At 40.6% G+C, this 18,063-nt stretch overlaps 1 protein-coding gene across 1 annotated transcript; it reads right to left on the bottom strand.

Moving 5' to 3' along the window:
- Window positions 1-227: 227 nt before the first annotated feature.
- LOC121690385 (complement factor I-like) lies at window positions 228-15,589 on the bottom strand. Its single transcript, XM_042070905.1, has 11 exons — window positions 15,194-15,589; window positions 12,714-12,852; window positions 12,226-12,425; window positions 10,628-10,744; window positions 10,368-10,511; window positions 10,205-10,234; window positions 9,592-9,722; window positions 5,384-5,487; window positions 2,845-3,125; window positions 2,494-2,595; window positions 228-927 (listed from the first exon to the last, which is right to left on the bottom strand). The coding sequence occupies exons 1-11, from the start codon at window positions 15,555-15,557 to the stop codon at window positions 713-715; spliced, it is 1,827 nt and encodes a 608-aa protein (XP_041926839.1). The 5' UTR covers window positions 15,558-15,589; the 3' UTR covers window positions 228-712.
- Between the last annotated feature and the right edge of the window lie 2,474 nt (window positions 15,590-18,063).

The following is an 18,063-nucleotide window of genomic DNA, read 5'->3' as shown; positions in this document are numbered from 1 at the left end:
CTAATTCAGGGATATTCAGTGCATGCTTGGTCAGACATTACCTGACATTACTTTGACTGTGCAACTTTCAATTGTATTGGTGTAATATTTCATCATGATATAATACTTTATTTGATCATTTACTGTTTCTAGACTCAAGTAATGAAATGATGTTCTTTGTTCTTCCAACTCAGAGAATTACAAACACACACTCAACACAACACAAAGCCATACACCAGACCAAGTAATATCATAAAACATGGAGTTTATTATGTCCCAAGGCATGGTTCACAAGGCAAAATTAAAACAATTCTTCAGCAGTGTGATTTCAGTTACAGCAGGTCTGGTTCACTGGTTGTGTGTGTGTGTGTGTGTGTGTGTGTGTGTGTGTGTGTGTGTGTGTAACTGACTGCAACCATCCTTAAAATGGCATCTGATGTGCTCACTTCCAGCCACATTTTCACAAACAAGTCAATTCGGTGCAACCTTACAGATTATGACCCCACCCCCACCAATGATGCCGTCCATGTGGATTGGCTGATCCTTCCAGCTTGGAAACTGCCAATTCACATAGAAAACATACTCTTCTGTCCACCAGTAATATGGCAGCTAATTGGCTTGTTTATGAAAATGTGGCCGGAAGTGAGCCATTTGGCTCCAATGTGGCGGCCAACCATGATGCTAACTTGCTGAAGCTAACTCTCCAAATCCTGACGGCCTGATCTGCTCCGACTCAGGTGTTGTACTTGGTAATGTATTTGTCGGTGGTGACACGGATCCATTCATAGTAGTGCGCCACCTGGCTGTAGACGCCGGGGTAGCCCTTTTGGCCACAGCGCTCGCCCCAGCTCACCACGCCCCACACGTACGACACGCCGCTGGGGTCCTGACACACCAGAGGGCCCCCGGAGTCCCCCTGGCAGGAGTCCACGCTGCCCTCCACATCACCTGGACACACACACACACACACACACGCACACACACAATAAAAACTTAATAAATTATTTTTTTCCTGATTTGAGTGAATCATTATTAGGCTAGGCTACTTGGTGCAATTCCATAGCACTGCCACATTTCAGCACTATTAGCAGAGTCCTTACCATGGCATGGATACCGATTCATGGCTGCTCCAGACTAGGTATAGAAGTTGGGCTGCACCTTGGTGCTGATGCAGGGCTTTCCTTTAACTCATTGTAGTGAAAGCTACCTGAGACTACCTTTCGTGTCCGGTCAATCTCATGATGCATTGTGCAGTGATCAGTGGTGTAGTGGGGATTTTTAAAGTGGGGGGACGCTATTTTAATGACATCATTGCAAAAACTGTCACGCACCTCCACATACATCGGTGCGTAAGGCCAAGGCCAAAATTACCAGCTTTCGTGAACATGAAATCGAATTAAAAAAAAACCAATTAAATTATATGGATTAGCTTCAAAATGTAGCATATAATGTCTTCACCCAAACTACACTTTTCCACCAAAGTCTATGAATATGGTCTGTAGCTTTTACTTTTGTTGTATCATACAATAAACAGACAAACCATAATGTAGAGTAGCCTATGTAATCTAGCGTAGTCTAATCTCCTTGATGCATAACATGCCGCGGCATGGCTTCATTCATTGCCACACGTAAACTATAGCAATAACAATAGCACAAGCAGGATTCACGCATTCAACATGCTGTGTGGTCAGTGTAGCTCAATTTGAGGGGGCGTCATATGAATGTCATTGCAAATGATTAAAATGCAGAGGTGCACAGTCAATAAAACAAAACAAAAATAACAGAAAGAACATTGGGCAGGCAAGTGCCAGTCATTTGAAAAGTTTTTGTTTGGATGAAGTAGCTGCACGCTGCACCAATCGTAACTTTTTCCTAAAGTTGTTCAGGTTCACCATTGGGTCATTACTTATGGTAAAATAGCCTTATCACTTATATTGGAGCTCCCTCGTTAAAAATCACTCGTATTACTCACACATGCTTCGTGTCATTTTGACCACTGGATTAGCCTACCTGCTTTCTGCAAAACACAAACGAAGGAATTGCAATAGTGGGCCATGAAGATGCTTGCTAGATTCGGATACAGGCAGTTGTATAATCTATGGTTTTCTAGCCACTTTCTAGCTATTTTCGGGTAACGCGGAATGACGAGCTGCACAGTTTTTAATGTCTTTACGCATGGTGTGCTAGAGCATGACGGTCATTCTTGAATTTTATGACAAAGAGGCCTAATTGGAGACGTTTGCGTGATACTTTGTTACCACTGGTAACAACACTTGTTATATTACTAAATGCTTATTAAAATGCTCAAAACAATGCTCCAAGAAGTGGGGGGGGCGGCGTTCCCCCGCGGTCCAACGCCCACTACACCCCTGGCAGTGATCTATTTGTAATTATCCCGACGCATGCTATTGGAAGAGTGACACCGGTGAATCGCAGAGTGAATGACACACAATGACAACAAGGCACCAGAGAGTCTAACAAGTCAGCCTCAAACAGCCAGCCAGATGGCCTCACCTGCACACATCATTCCCGGGCGGTAGCGGCCTGGATAATGCTCATGGCAGTTTTCGATCAGTGCCACATTAGCCCACAGCAGCTTGTCCTGGGTATTGCCCTCTGTAGAACCACAAGAATAACTATGTTAGTAATCAAAGTGTTTAGATTAAAATAATATATACAGACATCCACATATGTATTTATGTATTGTATGTTTACGTATATGTACTGATATGAATGTGTTTGTGTGTGTGCATACACACATGAATTAATACATACAGTACATATATTTTTTTGTTTACACATTTCATATATTATCTCTTAATAGTTACAAAAATGTCTTTTTAAAAAGCTCAGGTGATGAATGACCTCTGTCCCTCCCCCATCCAGAAATGGTGCAGTTGTGTCCAGGCTGGAACTGCTGGATGGACCATGGCACACAGACAGCCCGGATGGCAGGGTTCTCACGTAGGCACTGGTCACTGCCACCCAGCACTTTAAGCTCCAGCAGGGCAATGTCGTTCTCATAGGTTTTGGCATTGTAGCCGTAGTGGATGTGCACCTTCTTGACAAAGGCAATGTCTGTGGTGTCAATCTTGGACCTCTTCATCCACAGGGAGAACTTCACACGGAATGACTCAGGCTTGGGTCTGTAGGGAAGAGAGGAGGCACACACACACACACACACACACACACACACACACACACACACACACACACACACACACACACACACACACACACACACACACACACACACACACACACACACACACACACACACACACACACACACAAGCACAATTAGTCTTCATCTACATAAACTACTCATACACAGGGGCAGCCGTGGCCTACTGGTTAGTGCTTCGGACTTGTAACTGGAGGGTTGCCGGTTCGAACCCCGACCAGTAGGCACGGCTGAAGTGCCCTTGTGCAAGGCACCTAACCCCTCACTGCTCCCCAAGCGCCGCTGTTGTTGCAGGCAGCTCACTGCACCGGGATTAGTGTGTGGTTCACCTCACTGTGTGTTCACTGTGTGCTGAGTGTGTTTCACTAATTCACGGATTGGGATAAATGCAGAAACCAAATTTCCCTCACGGGATCAAAAGAGTATATATACTTATACTTATTATAATAAAACAATAATAATAAAATGTATTTATATAGCACTTTTCAAGCACAAAGCACAAAGTGCTCTACAGACAAACAAACAAACAAAACAAAGCAAAAAACAAAACAAACAACAGTAATGATAACATACTTACAACATACAAACAAACTTAACTAAATATATATATATATATATATATATATATATATATATATATATATATATATATAAAAGAAAATAGGAAAAGTATACAGTATAGTACCCAAGACAAAATAAACAAACAGAAATGATAATAATGATAATAAATTAGCAGAGACATGAGTGGAATCATTCACTATTTAAAGGTCCAGTATGTAGGAAATAATGGAAAATAAACTGTAACCATTCCAAAAATGATCACCATATGTTGTCAGAGAGTAAGGAAACACCACTAATTGAAGTAATGGCTTATTTGACATTACTCTAACCCGTAAAACCCCGTAAAACCCATGAAAAAAATGAGTTACGGGGCGGAATCTCTTGGAATTTTCGTTTATGTTTTGAACGATTAATTCTAGAATAGCGTATTAATAATGGGCTAGCGCGTCCTCCTATTTGGGTTGCCAAATTAGCAAAGGCCAACTGTCAACAGCTGTCAGTTGTAGTCATGAACGCCTACGAGAGGCAGGAAAATTTCCAAAATTAAAACAAGAAACAAATTAGGCCTAAGTGGACATCGGAGGAGCTTCCTGAGATGGTGACGTCTTCGTCAAACGAAGAATATCAAGTCTGACGCAGAGCTGGCCATATTTCTCCACAACAGGTAGCCTAGGCTAAACTTCATCTGCATCGCTAACTTCAGCTAAATATGTTACGTTGGTTAGAGAGGTATTTTTTGTTTTCACTGTTTCCGTAATGTGTAGCTGGGTCATAGTTGGAGAAACGTTAAAGCAGCTGCAGGTCAACTAACGTTATTAGCTAAGTCTTCATTACATCTGGCAACCCAGAAGAGGCTCGCGTCTGGTAGTCTTGAGAACGTTCACCAGTGTTTTGATTTTGGCCTACAGAACGTTCGGTAACAATCCTACAAATCACGCCTTTAAGGAAAGCAATTTTATAGTTAAGTGGGTCTTTAGACTAGATTTGAAAACAGCCACAGATGGTGCAGATTTGATGTTATAAGGGAGGCTGTTCCAAAGCTTAGGTGCTCTAACTGCAAATGATCGGTCACCCCTAGTTGACAGTTTACTTTCTGGAACAACTAAAAGTCCCAGGCTGGAGGATCTGAGGGGCCGAGCCGGACAGTAGGGGGTTAATAAATCTTTTAAATAGTCAGGTGCCAAACCATGTAATGCTTTATAGGTAATAAGGAGGATTTTAAAATCAATCCTAGAACTCACTGGCAACCAGTGAAGATTGGCCAGAACTGGGGTGATGTGTTCCCTAAATTTAGACTTTGACACAAAACTACCACCAGACTGCAGACTTTAGACTCCAAGACATCACATAGTCATTTTTTTTACTTAATTCTAATAATTGATGTGATTACAATTCCTAACTTACTGCATTGATTTTAATGGTAAGAATGTTTCTAAAATAGTATTAGTTATTTAATTATAATTAAAATTGTTATTAGCATAATAAGTATGTACTGTATCTGGTTCTATACTGTATGTGTGAATGGGAGTGTACATTATGACTAGTGTGTTTGTGTGTGTGCAGTGTGTGTGTTCTCATGTGTTAGCAAGGAAGTTAGTCAGATAATCAGTGACTGTGTTACAGTGACATCACAGTTTCAGTGAGACATCAGGGTGTTACCTGACACAGTGAGCAGCGGTCAGCACCCAGCAGCCTCCCAGGTACGCCCCTCCACAATTGACCTTCCCCTCCTCCTGAATGGCCACCTGCCACTGGATCTGCGTCTAGGGTTCAAAGGTCACAAGATGTCAGTGCCACCCACTCCTACGCTGGGTGTGGTGTGGCTTTTAGGGTTCACTGCAAGGCAAGGGTGCAGGAGGCACGGGGGATGTGGGGGACATGTCCCCCGCAGTGCTGAAGAGACGGCACGGGGGACATGGGGGATATGTCCCCCGCAGTGCTGAATAGACGGCCGTTGTCCCCCTCACTTTTGATAAGGAAAAAAAGCCTTGTAGGTCTGCTAAATAAATAATAACCTAGGGTTTGCACTAACTATGTAAAACTCCCCATTAACAGCATCACATCCCTAACCACAGCCATCTGTGTAAGACAGCACAATCTCATATTCACTCTGTTGGATATCTGAAGCCAGTTTGTCTATTAACAACCATCATAAAATAATTCAGGCTACTTGCTTATCGTAAATCCTCAAATTATGGCTGGGGTCTTTTGCAAAGCACAGCATCTTTATTTGAGGCAAGCTGGTAGGCTATTCGAGGGAGGCTTTTTTAATTTCTAACCTGCATTTAGACATGTGTTTCGTTTGGAGTGGCATACCATACCGGTAGGCTATCAAAAGCATACATTTTTCGGTTTGGTTTGGGATTTAGATTACTTTTGGACTGTTTGATTATATTGCTAAATGTTGAGACTGATGGGCACTGAAATCTGGGAGATATTTGATAGTTCACTGTTATGTTTCATGCAGTTGAAAAAGTGTTGGGATTGTGACATTGAAGTGAAACAAGTGCCGCTGTTTATTGCGAGACAAGGCAGCTGCATTGAATAGGGGTTGTGCTGTAGCCTATAGAAACCTTTTTGTGTAGCCAAGTAGCCTAAATTGAGTTATTGTTTAATTATGCATGATTTAGTACTTTTTATTAAATTCGTAGGCTGGAATGCCTTGAGTCGCGCAACAATTGTGTTTAAAAGTAGTAGCCATAGGCTTCAGCCTGGCAATTACCTCGAAAGCTTGAGAACGTGTTGGAGACCCATGGTAGGAAAACGACTTTTCTTTGCCAAATCGAAACAATGTCTTCTAGTGCTGGTGGACTGATGGCAATTGTTGGTATAGACAATTGTTACCCCCGTCTTGTATGGGAACCTGCCTTTATTTTTCTATAATAGAGCTATAAATAGAATCAATAATAATAGTAATAGCTATAAATAGAATCAATCCCGGGCATAATTTGAGGATTTATGGTAGCCTAGTCTCCTGCTCAACATGACATTAGCTGTTATGTTTATTGATAACAAACTCAACTAGCCTATACTGATCAACTCGTTTTCACTACTAGCCTAACTATAAAATACAAGTCTATACCCAACGTTTTTGTTCTAAGACATTTATTTCAAACATAATTTCAAGACACAAATTGGATAGGCCTATGTCAGTTACCTTGGTGCATACATCCCAGAGAGCAGGCTATGCCTATCAGTGGCGCCAACAGGCGTAATCCTGTACGCACTGTGCGTACAATTTTTTCACGGCTTTATTTGTGAAATCATTCAATATTAGCCTACAACAATAAAACAAAAACTTGGTGTGACAACTAGCCTATATTTATTGACTCATGTAATCTGAATATTGACATTATTCCGAATAAAACTGGAATATGATGTGCATGGAAACCATAGACTATAAAATATGAAAACGTAGCATCATGACATGATAACGACGAGACTGTCCTCTATGGTCACGGTCTACACGTGTTTAAAATGTTGCATTGTTTGCTTACCTCTGTAGGCTTATTTAAAAAAAAAAAAACACTGTTTGAAACAGGGATTCAGTTAATGCGTAGAGCAGAGGTTCTCAACCTTTTTGGGGCTAAGGCACGTCATGACGAGTCGGGTTGGTGCGGGTGTTAAAGGGACACCAGGCAACGTTTTCGTGCTAATTACTCATCTTCGTAAATCGGTATATGGTTAAATGACTCATTACAGTGCGAATGAAGACTCTCTCGCGGCCCTACTGCCTGTAGGAAGAATATCCCGCTTGCAAGTTCAGTGTATCATACCCGCCGACCGAAGCAGGATGAATTACATTCTGCATCCACAGCACAGAGGCAGGCCAACTAAACGCTAGCGATTGTTGCAAACGTGTGTATAATGGCAGAGCCGGCGAAAAAGCAGCGAAAACCCCTGACGGAAGATGCAAAGAAAAGGAAAAGAGCTTCAGAGCAAGCGAAGGGGGAGTTTCTTAGAGAAAAAGCATCAGGCTTGCCTGGTGTCCCTTTAAAAGTCCTTGACTGTGCGTAGGCCTATCATCTAAAAGGTTGGGACAACCAAAACAGCAGTGCAATGTATTTAGAGTGTTGTGAGCAAATCCTTATTGTTAGTAAGTTACCATATCTGTGTTTTTCTCTATCGCAAATTGCGAGATAAACTCATTGGTTTATTTTTTTCTTTTCTTTCCCTTTTTCGCAGGTTGGGCAGTGAAGTTATAATATAAGTGTTATAAAAGTTAGACGCTTTATGCGGTAGGCTATTTGATAAGGGATGACATGGGTAGGTTGACGTGATTAAGAGGGGCTTTCTGTTCCAGTTTTTCTTAGGCTCAATAAGGAGAGGCCCATGTTAGGCTAGCCTACATTTACCAAAAGCGCAAATTTTGTAAATAAGGTCGGGTAACTTTTTTTTTTGGGGGGGGGGGGGGGGGGGCACGTATGTGTGTGCGTACCTTGGAATACAAGTGTGGGGTAGCCTATAAACAAGCTGAGAATTTAGCGGTGTCACGTTGCTCTTTGAAGCTTGGGATAATGTGGTACAGTTACTACAGTAACAGTATTTTTTTTTTTTTTCAATTTTATAAATGCTTTGTTTAAATGCTGTTGGAACAAATAGTAGTTGATTATAAAGTCAACTTTCTGTTGCAATTTTCTGTGTGTTCTGGACTGGTAACGGTGGTTCTAACGTTGCATAAATATTAACTGCAAACACATAGTGGAGAGCTGATTTGGTTTACACCAGACAATTTAAGTATAGGCCTAACTAGGCTATTTGATCTTGTAGTCTATGTTTGGATTATAGGCATGATGATTCATTCATGGCTTCATAAAATATCAACATCCCATGTTGCCTTTTTTCTACCATTGGCCCAAATAGTGTGAAATATATCTCAAATAAATAAATACAAGTAGAATTGCACATAGCAAGAAGCTGATCTGAGGGCAGATCTGGCGTTGTGCTCATCTCACAGTTTTGACCATTTTTATCACATCAGTATCACATCCTGTATATAGGATACATTTATCAGGTGGCTCCTGCTACTCATATACAGTTAGACTCATAAGTTTTTGAACCCATGTTCAAAAAAAGTTGACTAAAAAGAGGGATATAAAATCATCTTTTGGAAATTGATCTTAATGCCTTAAGTAAAAAAATGAGGAAATATCCAACCTTTAAGGACACAAATTTTCTGTGTGAATGAATAATGTATCATACATAAATAAGGTTTATCCTTAAAATACAGGGGTCATAAGTACTGTATTTGCACCCCTATGTTAAATTCCCATAGAGGCAGGCAGATTTTTTTATTTTTAAAGGCCAGTTATTTCATGGATCCAGGATATGCATCCTGATAAAGTTCCTGATACCTAGAGATTGGCATGGTTTTATTTCAGTTAGCCTAATAGCTGGTTTGACTTGCATTAAGAGATGATCTTATGGAAAGTACCCCATGCCAATCGTGAGATATGGTGAAGGGTATGTAATAGTGTGGGGCTATTTTAATTCCAAAGGCCAAGGGAACTTTATCAGGATGCATAGTATCCTGGATCCATGAAATAACTGGCCTTTAAAAATAAAAATCTGCCCCTATGTGAATTTAACATAGGGGTGCAAATACGTATGACCCCTGTATTTTATGGAAGAACATTTATTTATTTATGATACATTATTCATTCACAAAGAAAATTGGTGTCCTTAAAGGTTGGATATTTCCTCATTTTTTTATGATTTCCAAAAGATGATTTTATATTCCTCTTTTTAGTTAACTTTAGCATGGGTTCAAAAGCGTATGAGCCTAACTGTATGTGTACTGTATGTGCACACACATACAGTAACAAATGCATTCCTGCTCAGTCCAGTCTGGTTGTGTGCTATCTCACCGGCGCGGTCTCCTGGCCGCCCACAACTCTCTTCCTCCTCGTGCTGCCGTAGTCAGTGGCTGGCGGGTTGTAGTCCATGTTGGGAATGCCGCACTGTAACACCTCCAGAGAGTCCCGTTGCCGCTTCAGCTCTGCAGAGATACAACAATAAGGATAAAGGTGTATTAGTGATCGCGTATGTCTGTTTACATGCATCTATTTCATACCACTGCAAAACGTGCCATGTGCGCTAAACGTGTCTTCCTTATCATGTGTACTGTGCTGTGTGTGCTCTCCACTGTGCTAGTACCATCCAGTCAGTCTTCCTGTCAGGCTTTGGGGCAAGGTTCAATTAAAGCATACATTTTCATGGTATGGTATACCTATATGAGCCAAGGAGAATACTTAAAGGAACAAGTGTGAAATAAGCAGAAGGATAAGGCCTACTCTCTACTGGAAATCATGGCATAGAAATCATGTATAAAAATGAGTACTGGTAAGTGAGTAAACTTGTAAACTGTGAAAGGTGCATTTCCCTAGCTGCATAGGATTTGCAAGAAACAACCCTGGTATTCTATATAACACAACTCTCTTTTAAGGAGAATGATTAGCTGGTTCGGTGGACATTAGTTACCTTGTTTAGGCTCAGAGATGGTGACTGGCTCTGTGAACAACAGAAGGCAAGTTAGAGGCACAGGGGCAAGTTGCTGATCCTAAATTTGAGTGTGTGTGTGTGTGTGTGTGTGTGTGTGTGTGTGTGTGTGTGTGTGTGTGTGTGTGTATGGAAATGAGCTCACTTGAGAGCAGATTTTCTTTGAGCAACTTGTCTTTTGTCTCTTGAGCCTCATCATCTCCCCCGAGACAATCCCTGATTCCGTCTCCAACAGCGTGAGGAGGGAGACACACGTTGGACTGGCAATGGAAGGCACCACCACGACAAGCTGGCAGTAGGCGAAAACACACAGAAACACATATTGTAGGCTACATTCAGCTATATAATTCATTATTAATCCCCAAATGGGACACATGCATACACACATTACACACATACACACACCTTTACAGCACATCTCGTCACTTCCATCTTCACAATGATTGACTCCATCACATGTGTCACTGAGTTTAACGCACTGTCCGTTTGCACATAAGAATTCACATTCTGTAGGCCCATCACCTGAAAAGACAATGGACACATTACTCTAAGTACTGTATGTGTGTGTGTCTGTGTGTTTATGTATAATGTATAATTCTGTGTGCAAGGGTAACTGTAAGTATTTATTTGTATGTGTGTGTGTGTGTGTGTGTGTGTGTGTGTGTGTGTAGTGTGTGTGTATGTGTGCATGCTTGTATAGGAATAGTAATGGATAAAGTAAACATCCTTGTCTAACTCCTGTTGTGATGTGAAATGCCTCTGTCAGCTGGTCTTCATGTATGATTTTACATCGCTCATTGCTCTTACAGTTACTCATTAACATGTACATATTGCCCCACCCCCTAACTCCTATACTTATGTTCATAGGTTTTTAGTCAGGATTAATCCTGACTCCAACAAGTGCACTCCAAGGAGCAGATGAGCAAGACGACTGAGAGAGTGGTGAAGCGGAAGACGTCATACATAAACCCCCATGTAATCTCCTTCATCAGGGACCTCACTGAGTTCTATTTGCTAACTGACTAGATGCAGGTGAGGTTCTGATAATAGCTTTAATGATAATAATATAATTAATAATATGGGTATATATGGGTATACTATAATTAATCATAATTTGATAACAATAATAATAATAATAGCATAAGTACCTTGACAGAACTCCGACATCACCATCTTAGACCCTCATCACATGTGGTGCAATACAAAGTAATTGTAATCCATGTAGTTGTTAATGTTTTTTCTTATTTAATTTTCAGGACAACTGGGATTCTGGGTCTCCAAGGTCAGGGGGCCATAGACCTTTATATCAAGTGGCAGGGGAATGAGATTTGTAAGAAGTTTCTTTTCATTTCTTTTTTAAATGTTAAATGCACATGTTCATTATTTTTCAATGCTTTATTTAAATGTTAAAATGCAAATGTTCATTATTGTTCAATGCTTTATTTTATTTCAATATTGCCATTGTGTTAATCATTACTCTTTAGAATGTGCAAATAAGGTTGGTTATTTTCAATTCACATTATTGTTCCATCATGTTAACTTTGGATAGTCTAATGGCGTGTCGTCCATTATCCCTAACTTATGTTGTACCTGCTTTGTCATGTTCCTGTTCACCAAATGTCTTAAATAAATAACGGTTAACAATTTTCTTGTTGTCTGCAGTTAATTGTAATATTTTAGAATATGGGTGATTCTATTAATGATAATTAATAGCTAAAAAACACAGCAAAAAAGTACAGTACATTTACTGTAAAATTAATTCACAGTAACTTACTGGCAACAATTGGCCAGTAAGTTACTGTGAATACGTTTTACAGTAACGGTACTGTACTTTATTTAGTGTATGTACCATTTACAGTAAATACATAAACTACTGTAAATAGAAGTACAGTACCTTTACTGTAAAACATATTCACAGTAACTTACTGGCCAATTGTTATTTTACGGTAATTTTTTTACAGTGTAGGTGTTTGTGAGTGTACAGTATGTGTGTGTCTTCTGACCTGTATTATCGTTTTCACAGTGGACCGTTGCGACACTGTGTTGGGAAGTGAGTGGTTTCATATCACCATAGATGTTACACTCGGCCAGTGAGTACTCGTGCCCTGTGCACTGCACCCTCACACACACACCAGGCAGAATAGTGTCCTCGCTCTGAACCTCTGAGAACATCACGCTGCCCACACTTCTTGCTTTCTCAGACCTGATAAACAAGGCATCGTTATGATGAATAAAGGATAACACTGGCACATTTTACAGACATGTTAATGAGTGTGTGTTGTCCTCATAAATAAATACATGCAAACATGAAATGAGGAATGAGGTTATTTGATTGGTGGAGAGCTATTGTGTGAGGGAACACTTCATTACATAATGACTAGATTATAAACCCAGCAGTGATCATGTAGTATTATCTAATTAATGGATTGATCATAACGATGATGATGATAGATGAGTCCTATTATTTGATTGGCTACTTGTGGCAGAATACCTCTGGTCACGACACACCACATTGGCGGCAGCCATGTCCCAATCCTCAGCACACACCAGAGCATGCTTGGAGATGCTAGGCAGCTTCACCTCAATCACCTGCTTATCTGTCTTCACAAATGTGCTGAAGACATTGGTAACTACACACACACACACACACACACACACACACACACACACACACACACACACACACACACACACACACACACAAAGAACAAAGGGAGCTAGATAAGTAATCAGTCATCTTCATTGTCATAGTGACTTGACTTATAATTTGATAGTGTGTGCATATACTGTATGTATGTATGTATGTATGTATGTACAGTATGTATGTATGTATGCATGTATGTATGTATGTACAATATGTATGTGTGTATGTTCGTATGTATGTACAGTATGTATGCATGTATGTATGTATGTATGTATGAATAATGAACTATGCGTATGACAATTGTGCTCATACCCTGGCAGAATTTGTTAAATATTTGTCAGTTTTTGTTGCAGGCATTGTGGTCAGGTGAAGCAGTTCAGCACGTAATTTTGTGTGCCCATTTGAAATAATAATAATAATTGAAATCAAATGGTCCTAAGCAAATTTGATTTGCTAGATTTGCACAGAGTTTGCTGGCTACTGATCCAAGGGGAAAGCAAAAAAGCTGTGAAAAGATTTGCAACAAAAGGTACTTGAACAGTATTTAAATCAGGAAAAGGATTTAAAAGGATATCCAAAGTTTTGAAAATACTAATCAGTACTGTTCAGAGTATGACAAAGAAGTGGAGAATTAGTGGTTCAGTTGATAGCAAGCCACGTTCAGGCAGACCAGCAAAGATTTCGACCTCAACTGTCAAGAAAATTGGTCTGGATGCAAAGACAAACCTTCAAGCTACTTCAGCTGAAATATAAACTGCACTGCAAGAACGCGGATTGACAAAACAAAAATGGGCTGCACTGTAGGGTTGTCAGAAAAACGCTATTACTGCACTGAAAGCTGGACATGGGACGCATTTGGACTTTGCAACATGACAATAATCCAAAGCACACAGCCAAGTTGACCCTTCAGTGGCTACGGCAGAAAAAGGTTCTGGAGTGGCCATCACAATCTCTTAAAGGAGAATTCCGGTGTGATATTGACCTAAAGTGTATCGAAACATGATACCGAGTGTGAACGTATGTCTCATAGCCCATCTCGGCTTGTCCCCTGCACTCCAAAATCTGGTGCTAGTTAGCCGATGCTACCAACATCTTTTTCAATAGTGGTGCTTCGGCATCGGGCTAGCCATGCAAATAAATCACTGTTTTACACCCATTTACGAGGCTCAATGTATCTCCACACTTCATTGGTAGACTTCCGAGGGCCCTGACATTTAAAACGAGACATTGAGAACTTTGAAAAAGCACTGGTAGTTTACTTACAAGACGATTTATACAGACAGTATCTTCACGAATTTTAGCGTTTGCAGCCATCTTGAATTTAGTCACGATAAGTCGAGCAACGAGTAAGAATGAACAGCTATGATAAGGGATCAGATTCCAAAAATAATTCAGTGGAAATTATTCCAGTTGCTGCTACTGGAAGAAACTGGAATCCATGCATTTCCACTGAATTATTTTTGGAATCTGATCCCTTATCATACCTGTTCATTCTTACTCGTTGCTCGACTTATCGTGACTAAATTCAAGATGGCTGCAAACGTTAAACTTCGTGAAGATACTGTCTGTATAAATCGTCTTGTAAGTAAACTACCAGTGCTTTTTCAAAGTTCTCAATGTCTCGTTTTAAATGTCAGGGCCCTAGGAAGTCTACCAATGAAGTGTGGAGATACATTGAGCCTCGTAAATGGGTGTAAAACAGTGATTTATTTGCATGGCTAGCCCGATGCCGAAGCACCACTACTGAAAAAGTTGTTGGTAGCATCGGCTAACTAGCGCCAGATTTTGGAGTGCAGGGGACAAGTCGAGATGGGCTATGAGACATACGTTCACACTCGGTATCATGTTTCGATACACTTTAGGTCAATATCACACCGGAATTCTCCTTTAACCTCAATATCTTTGAGTCACTTTGGGGAGATCTTAAATATGCAGTTCATGGAAGACAACCCAAGAATTTATGGGACCTGGAGGCTTTTTGTCAGAAAGAATGGCCGAGTTTGTGTGTTCCTTGATGGGCAAAATAAAGGTCCTCATCCACTCCACACTATCACAAAAGACCTCAAGCAGTCACTGATGCTAGAGGGGGCGATAGACAGTATTAAGAATGGGGATCATCTCATTATGTTCTTTATTGCTATGGTGTCTAGTGATTGCACTATTCGGCCATGCCTGCGAATTCCATTGCAAAATATGCCTGATCGCTTATGTTAAAAGAATGGCACACATTTTACATTGTTGGGTTGGGTGTGTAAACTAATGAGCACAACTGTATGTACTTTGTGTCTGTGTGAGAGAGAGAGAGAGAGAGAGAGAGAGAGACTCACCACTGCACTGGTCACTAAAGTGGGAGAAGACCTTCTTTCTCAGGCGGCAGCTGGACGCCATGGCCTGGCAGTGGGTGATGTACCTCCGTCCGTCATGGCCACAGGCGGTGGGCCCGAGGCGCAGGCACATGTAGGGCAGCTTGCACACGCACACGCCGTCCACGCAGCGCATCCAGGGCGGGCAGAACGCCTTCACGCACGACTGCTGAGTGAACTTCTGGCTCAGGCACTCCTTAGGTCCCAGGTAGTCGTCCAGGAGGATGGGCCTGGTGGTGGGGAGGTGGGTGGTGCTGGTGGTGCTGGGGGCCTGGGGGGTTGTGGGAGCTGGAGCTGGGGGGGGTAGTGGGCTCAGGCACAGGTGCATGGGAAGGTGCCGGCATAGCAGTGGCTTTGGAATCCTGTATTACACATTAGAGTTAGACATTCAATTCAATGTGCTTTATTGCCATGGCTGTTAAAGGTGCTCTAAGCGATGCCACGCTAAAACATTTTATGTCACTTACTGCAAACAGCACCTAACCAACCGCTAGCTGTCTGTGTCCTGAATACACTGTAAAAAAAAAAATGCTGTCTGTGGACAGCCCAGGCTCCAAGAACGGCAACAAAAACAACCTGGGCAAACCTAGCCCATGAAAACATAACAAACTGTTCCAGCAAATCATAGACGAGATGCGCGTTTAGGAGAGTTTCAATTGCACAGAAGCAGCACGGGAGGGAGGGGGAGGAAGTAGCGAGCTAGCTCTCTGTTTTGTTTGAAAGTCACGTTGCCCAGCATCGCTTAGAGCACCTTTAAGGCACAAATAGCATTCAAGTTTGTGTTGGGTTTTAGTGATTTGATTCCAATATGTAATATTTTCTTTTTGACAGTAATTATTATTATTAGGTGCGATTTTCTTAGATTATTAGGTGTAAGATTACTATGTTTTATTATACATTGGCTAATCAAATTGTTTCAGATTATTGGTGTAAGATTACTATGTTTTATTATACATTGGCTTATCAAATTGTGTCAGATTATTGGTGTAAGATTACTATGTTTTATTATACATTGGCTGACAGGACAGCCGTATCAATATGCATACAATGTTGCTATGGCATCTAATATTAAGAGCACTGTAATGACATGGTAATATGAAAATGGTAATATGACACTGTTAGATTAATTAACGTTTCAAATAACATCTTAAATATGTGATATGTCATAGTTACAGTATATTGATCAGATGATGGGGGGGGGGGGGGGGGGGGGGGGGGGGGTGTTCAAGTTGAGTGTTAAACAGAAATGCTTAATGGTGGTGTGGAAGTCATAACCTCATCATCTCCATCCAGACAGTCCAGGACTCCGTCATTACGAGCGTGCTGAGAGATACACACATTGGACTTGCAGTGGAAAGCCTTACCATTACGACATTCTGGGGGTAGTAAACACACACACACACACACACACACACACACACACACACATTGACAGTTTAATTCATTTGGTTAATTAACATTGATATATTTCCATTACAGTACAATATTAATTGTAAAGGTATTACAGTATTTAGTCCGGTTCACCGTGCATGTATGTTCATTTTTAAAGGTAAGGAATACATTTATTTGCAACATCAAATCAAATCATCAATACTAGATATAGATACATCAATACTAGATATAGATAGATAGATAGATAGATAGATAGATACTTTATTGATCCCCAGGGGAAATTCAAGGTCTCAGTAGCATACAGACATCACACACACATTCACTAACAGCAGAAAAAAAGTAATTAAAAGTATATCATATAAAAAACACAACTAAGCAATAAGGACAGTAGATGATAAAGAATATACTAAATATACTAAAATACAAATTATACTAAATAACACTTAATCTAAATCAATTCTAAAAACAGTATTCACATAGTGGGTGATTAATCAAGAGGCGCTTGCAATGACTGAGGCAGGGACTGAGCCTGTGATTCTCTGTGCATAGTAACGTAAGGTAAGGTGCTCTGTGTGAGTGAGTGTCATGGTGATGATGCAAATGAGTAAGTCCAACAGTGCAACAGTGCAAGAATAAAGTCTAGAGAATCAGCGAGTAGGCTAGGTAATATAAAAAAACTATAGAAAAAACATATATAGATATATATATAGTTTTAAGTTTATAAGTGAAATGTAATAACAAGGGATGCACATCAATATGTACATGCTCTATAGCATGTTGGTGTGCATCCCTATGTACAGTATGTGTGTACAGTGTACACACACACACACACACACACACACACACACACACACACACACACACACAAACATTCACACACATACACACCTTTGCAGCACATCTCATCGCTGCCGTCTCCGCAGTGGTTGATTCCATCACATGTTTTCTCATGCAGCACACACTTTCCATTTGCACACTGGAACTTACTGCCACACTTATTATCTGAAACATCAACAGTGAACAGATTTGAGTTGTGTGTGTGTACACAGGGGCTGATAGAAATAATTTTAGGGTTTCAAAACTACTTTTAGTTAGCCATGTGGCCCCTCTTGGCATTAAACAAAGGCACCCTCCCCTCCCCCAATGAAATGCTAATGTACTTGTTCCAAGGGCTATCAGATCCACAAGACAAAGGATGTTACCTTGCTATACTGAATCCATATGTCATGAAATGTAAATATATTCATGTTTGGTATCATTGTAATAGTCTAAGTACAAGGACTGTAATGATTTGATTGTGAGAATGTTTAGAACATTCTATAAGTGATATTTCTGATATATAAGATATCTCTCCTCATGCTATTCAGATAGGTGTGAAGTAGGTGTGAGTAGGTGTGTCTGATGCCATCTGGAGAACCAACCATGTGGGATAGTTTTGGCGC

The sequence above is a fragment of the Alosa sapidissima genome, chromosome 18 (assembly GCF_018492685.1).
Source record: "Alosa sapidissima isolate fAloSap1 chromosome 18, fAloSap1.pri, whole genome shotgun sequence".
In the NCBI taxonomy this organism is placed as follows: Eukaryota; Metazoa; Chordata; class Actinopteri; order Clupeiformes; family Clupeidae; genus Alosa; species Alosa sapidissima.
This window is presented reverse-complemented; position numbering and strand designations above follow the sequence as displayed.

What these genes read in the sequence shown, in the direction of transcription:
- LOC121690385 (XM_042070905.1), bottom strand. Translation starts at nt 15,557, where the DNA reads ATGCACCTGTGCCTGAGCCCACTACCCCCCCCAGCTCCAGCTCCCACA. An exon ending in CATCTCTGAGCCTAAACAAG is followed by an intron (nt 9,723 to 10,204) that starts GTAACTAATGTC and finishes GTATCTCTGCAG; the next exon opens with AGCTGAAGCGGCAACGGGAC. An exon ending in TGGATGGGGGAGGGACAGAG is followed by an intron (nt 2,596 to 2,844) that starts GTCATTCATCAC and finishes GTGGTTCTACAG; the next exon opens with AGGGCAATACCCAGGACAAG.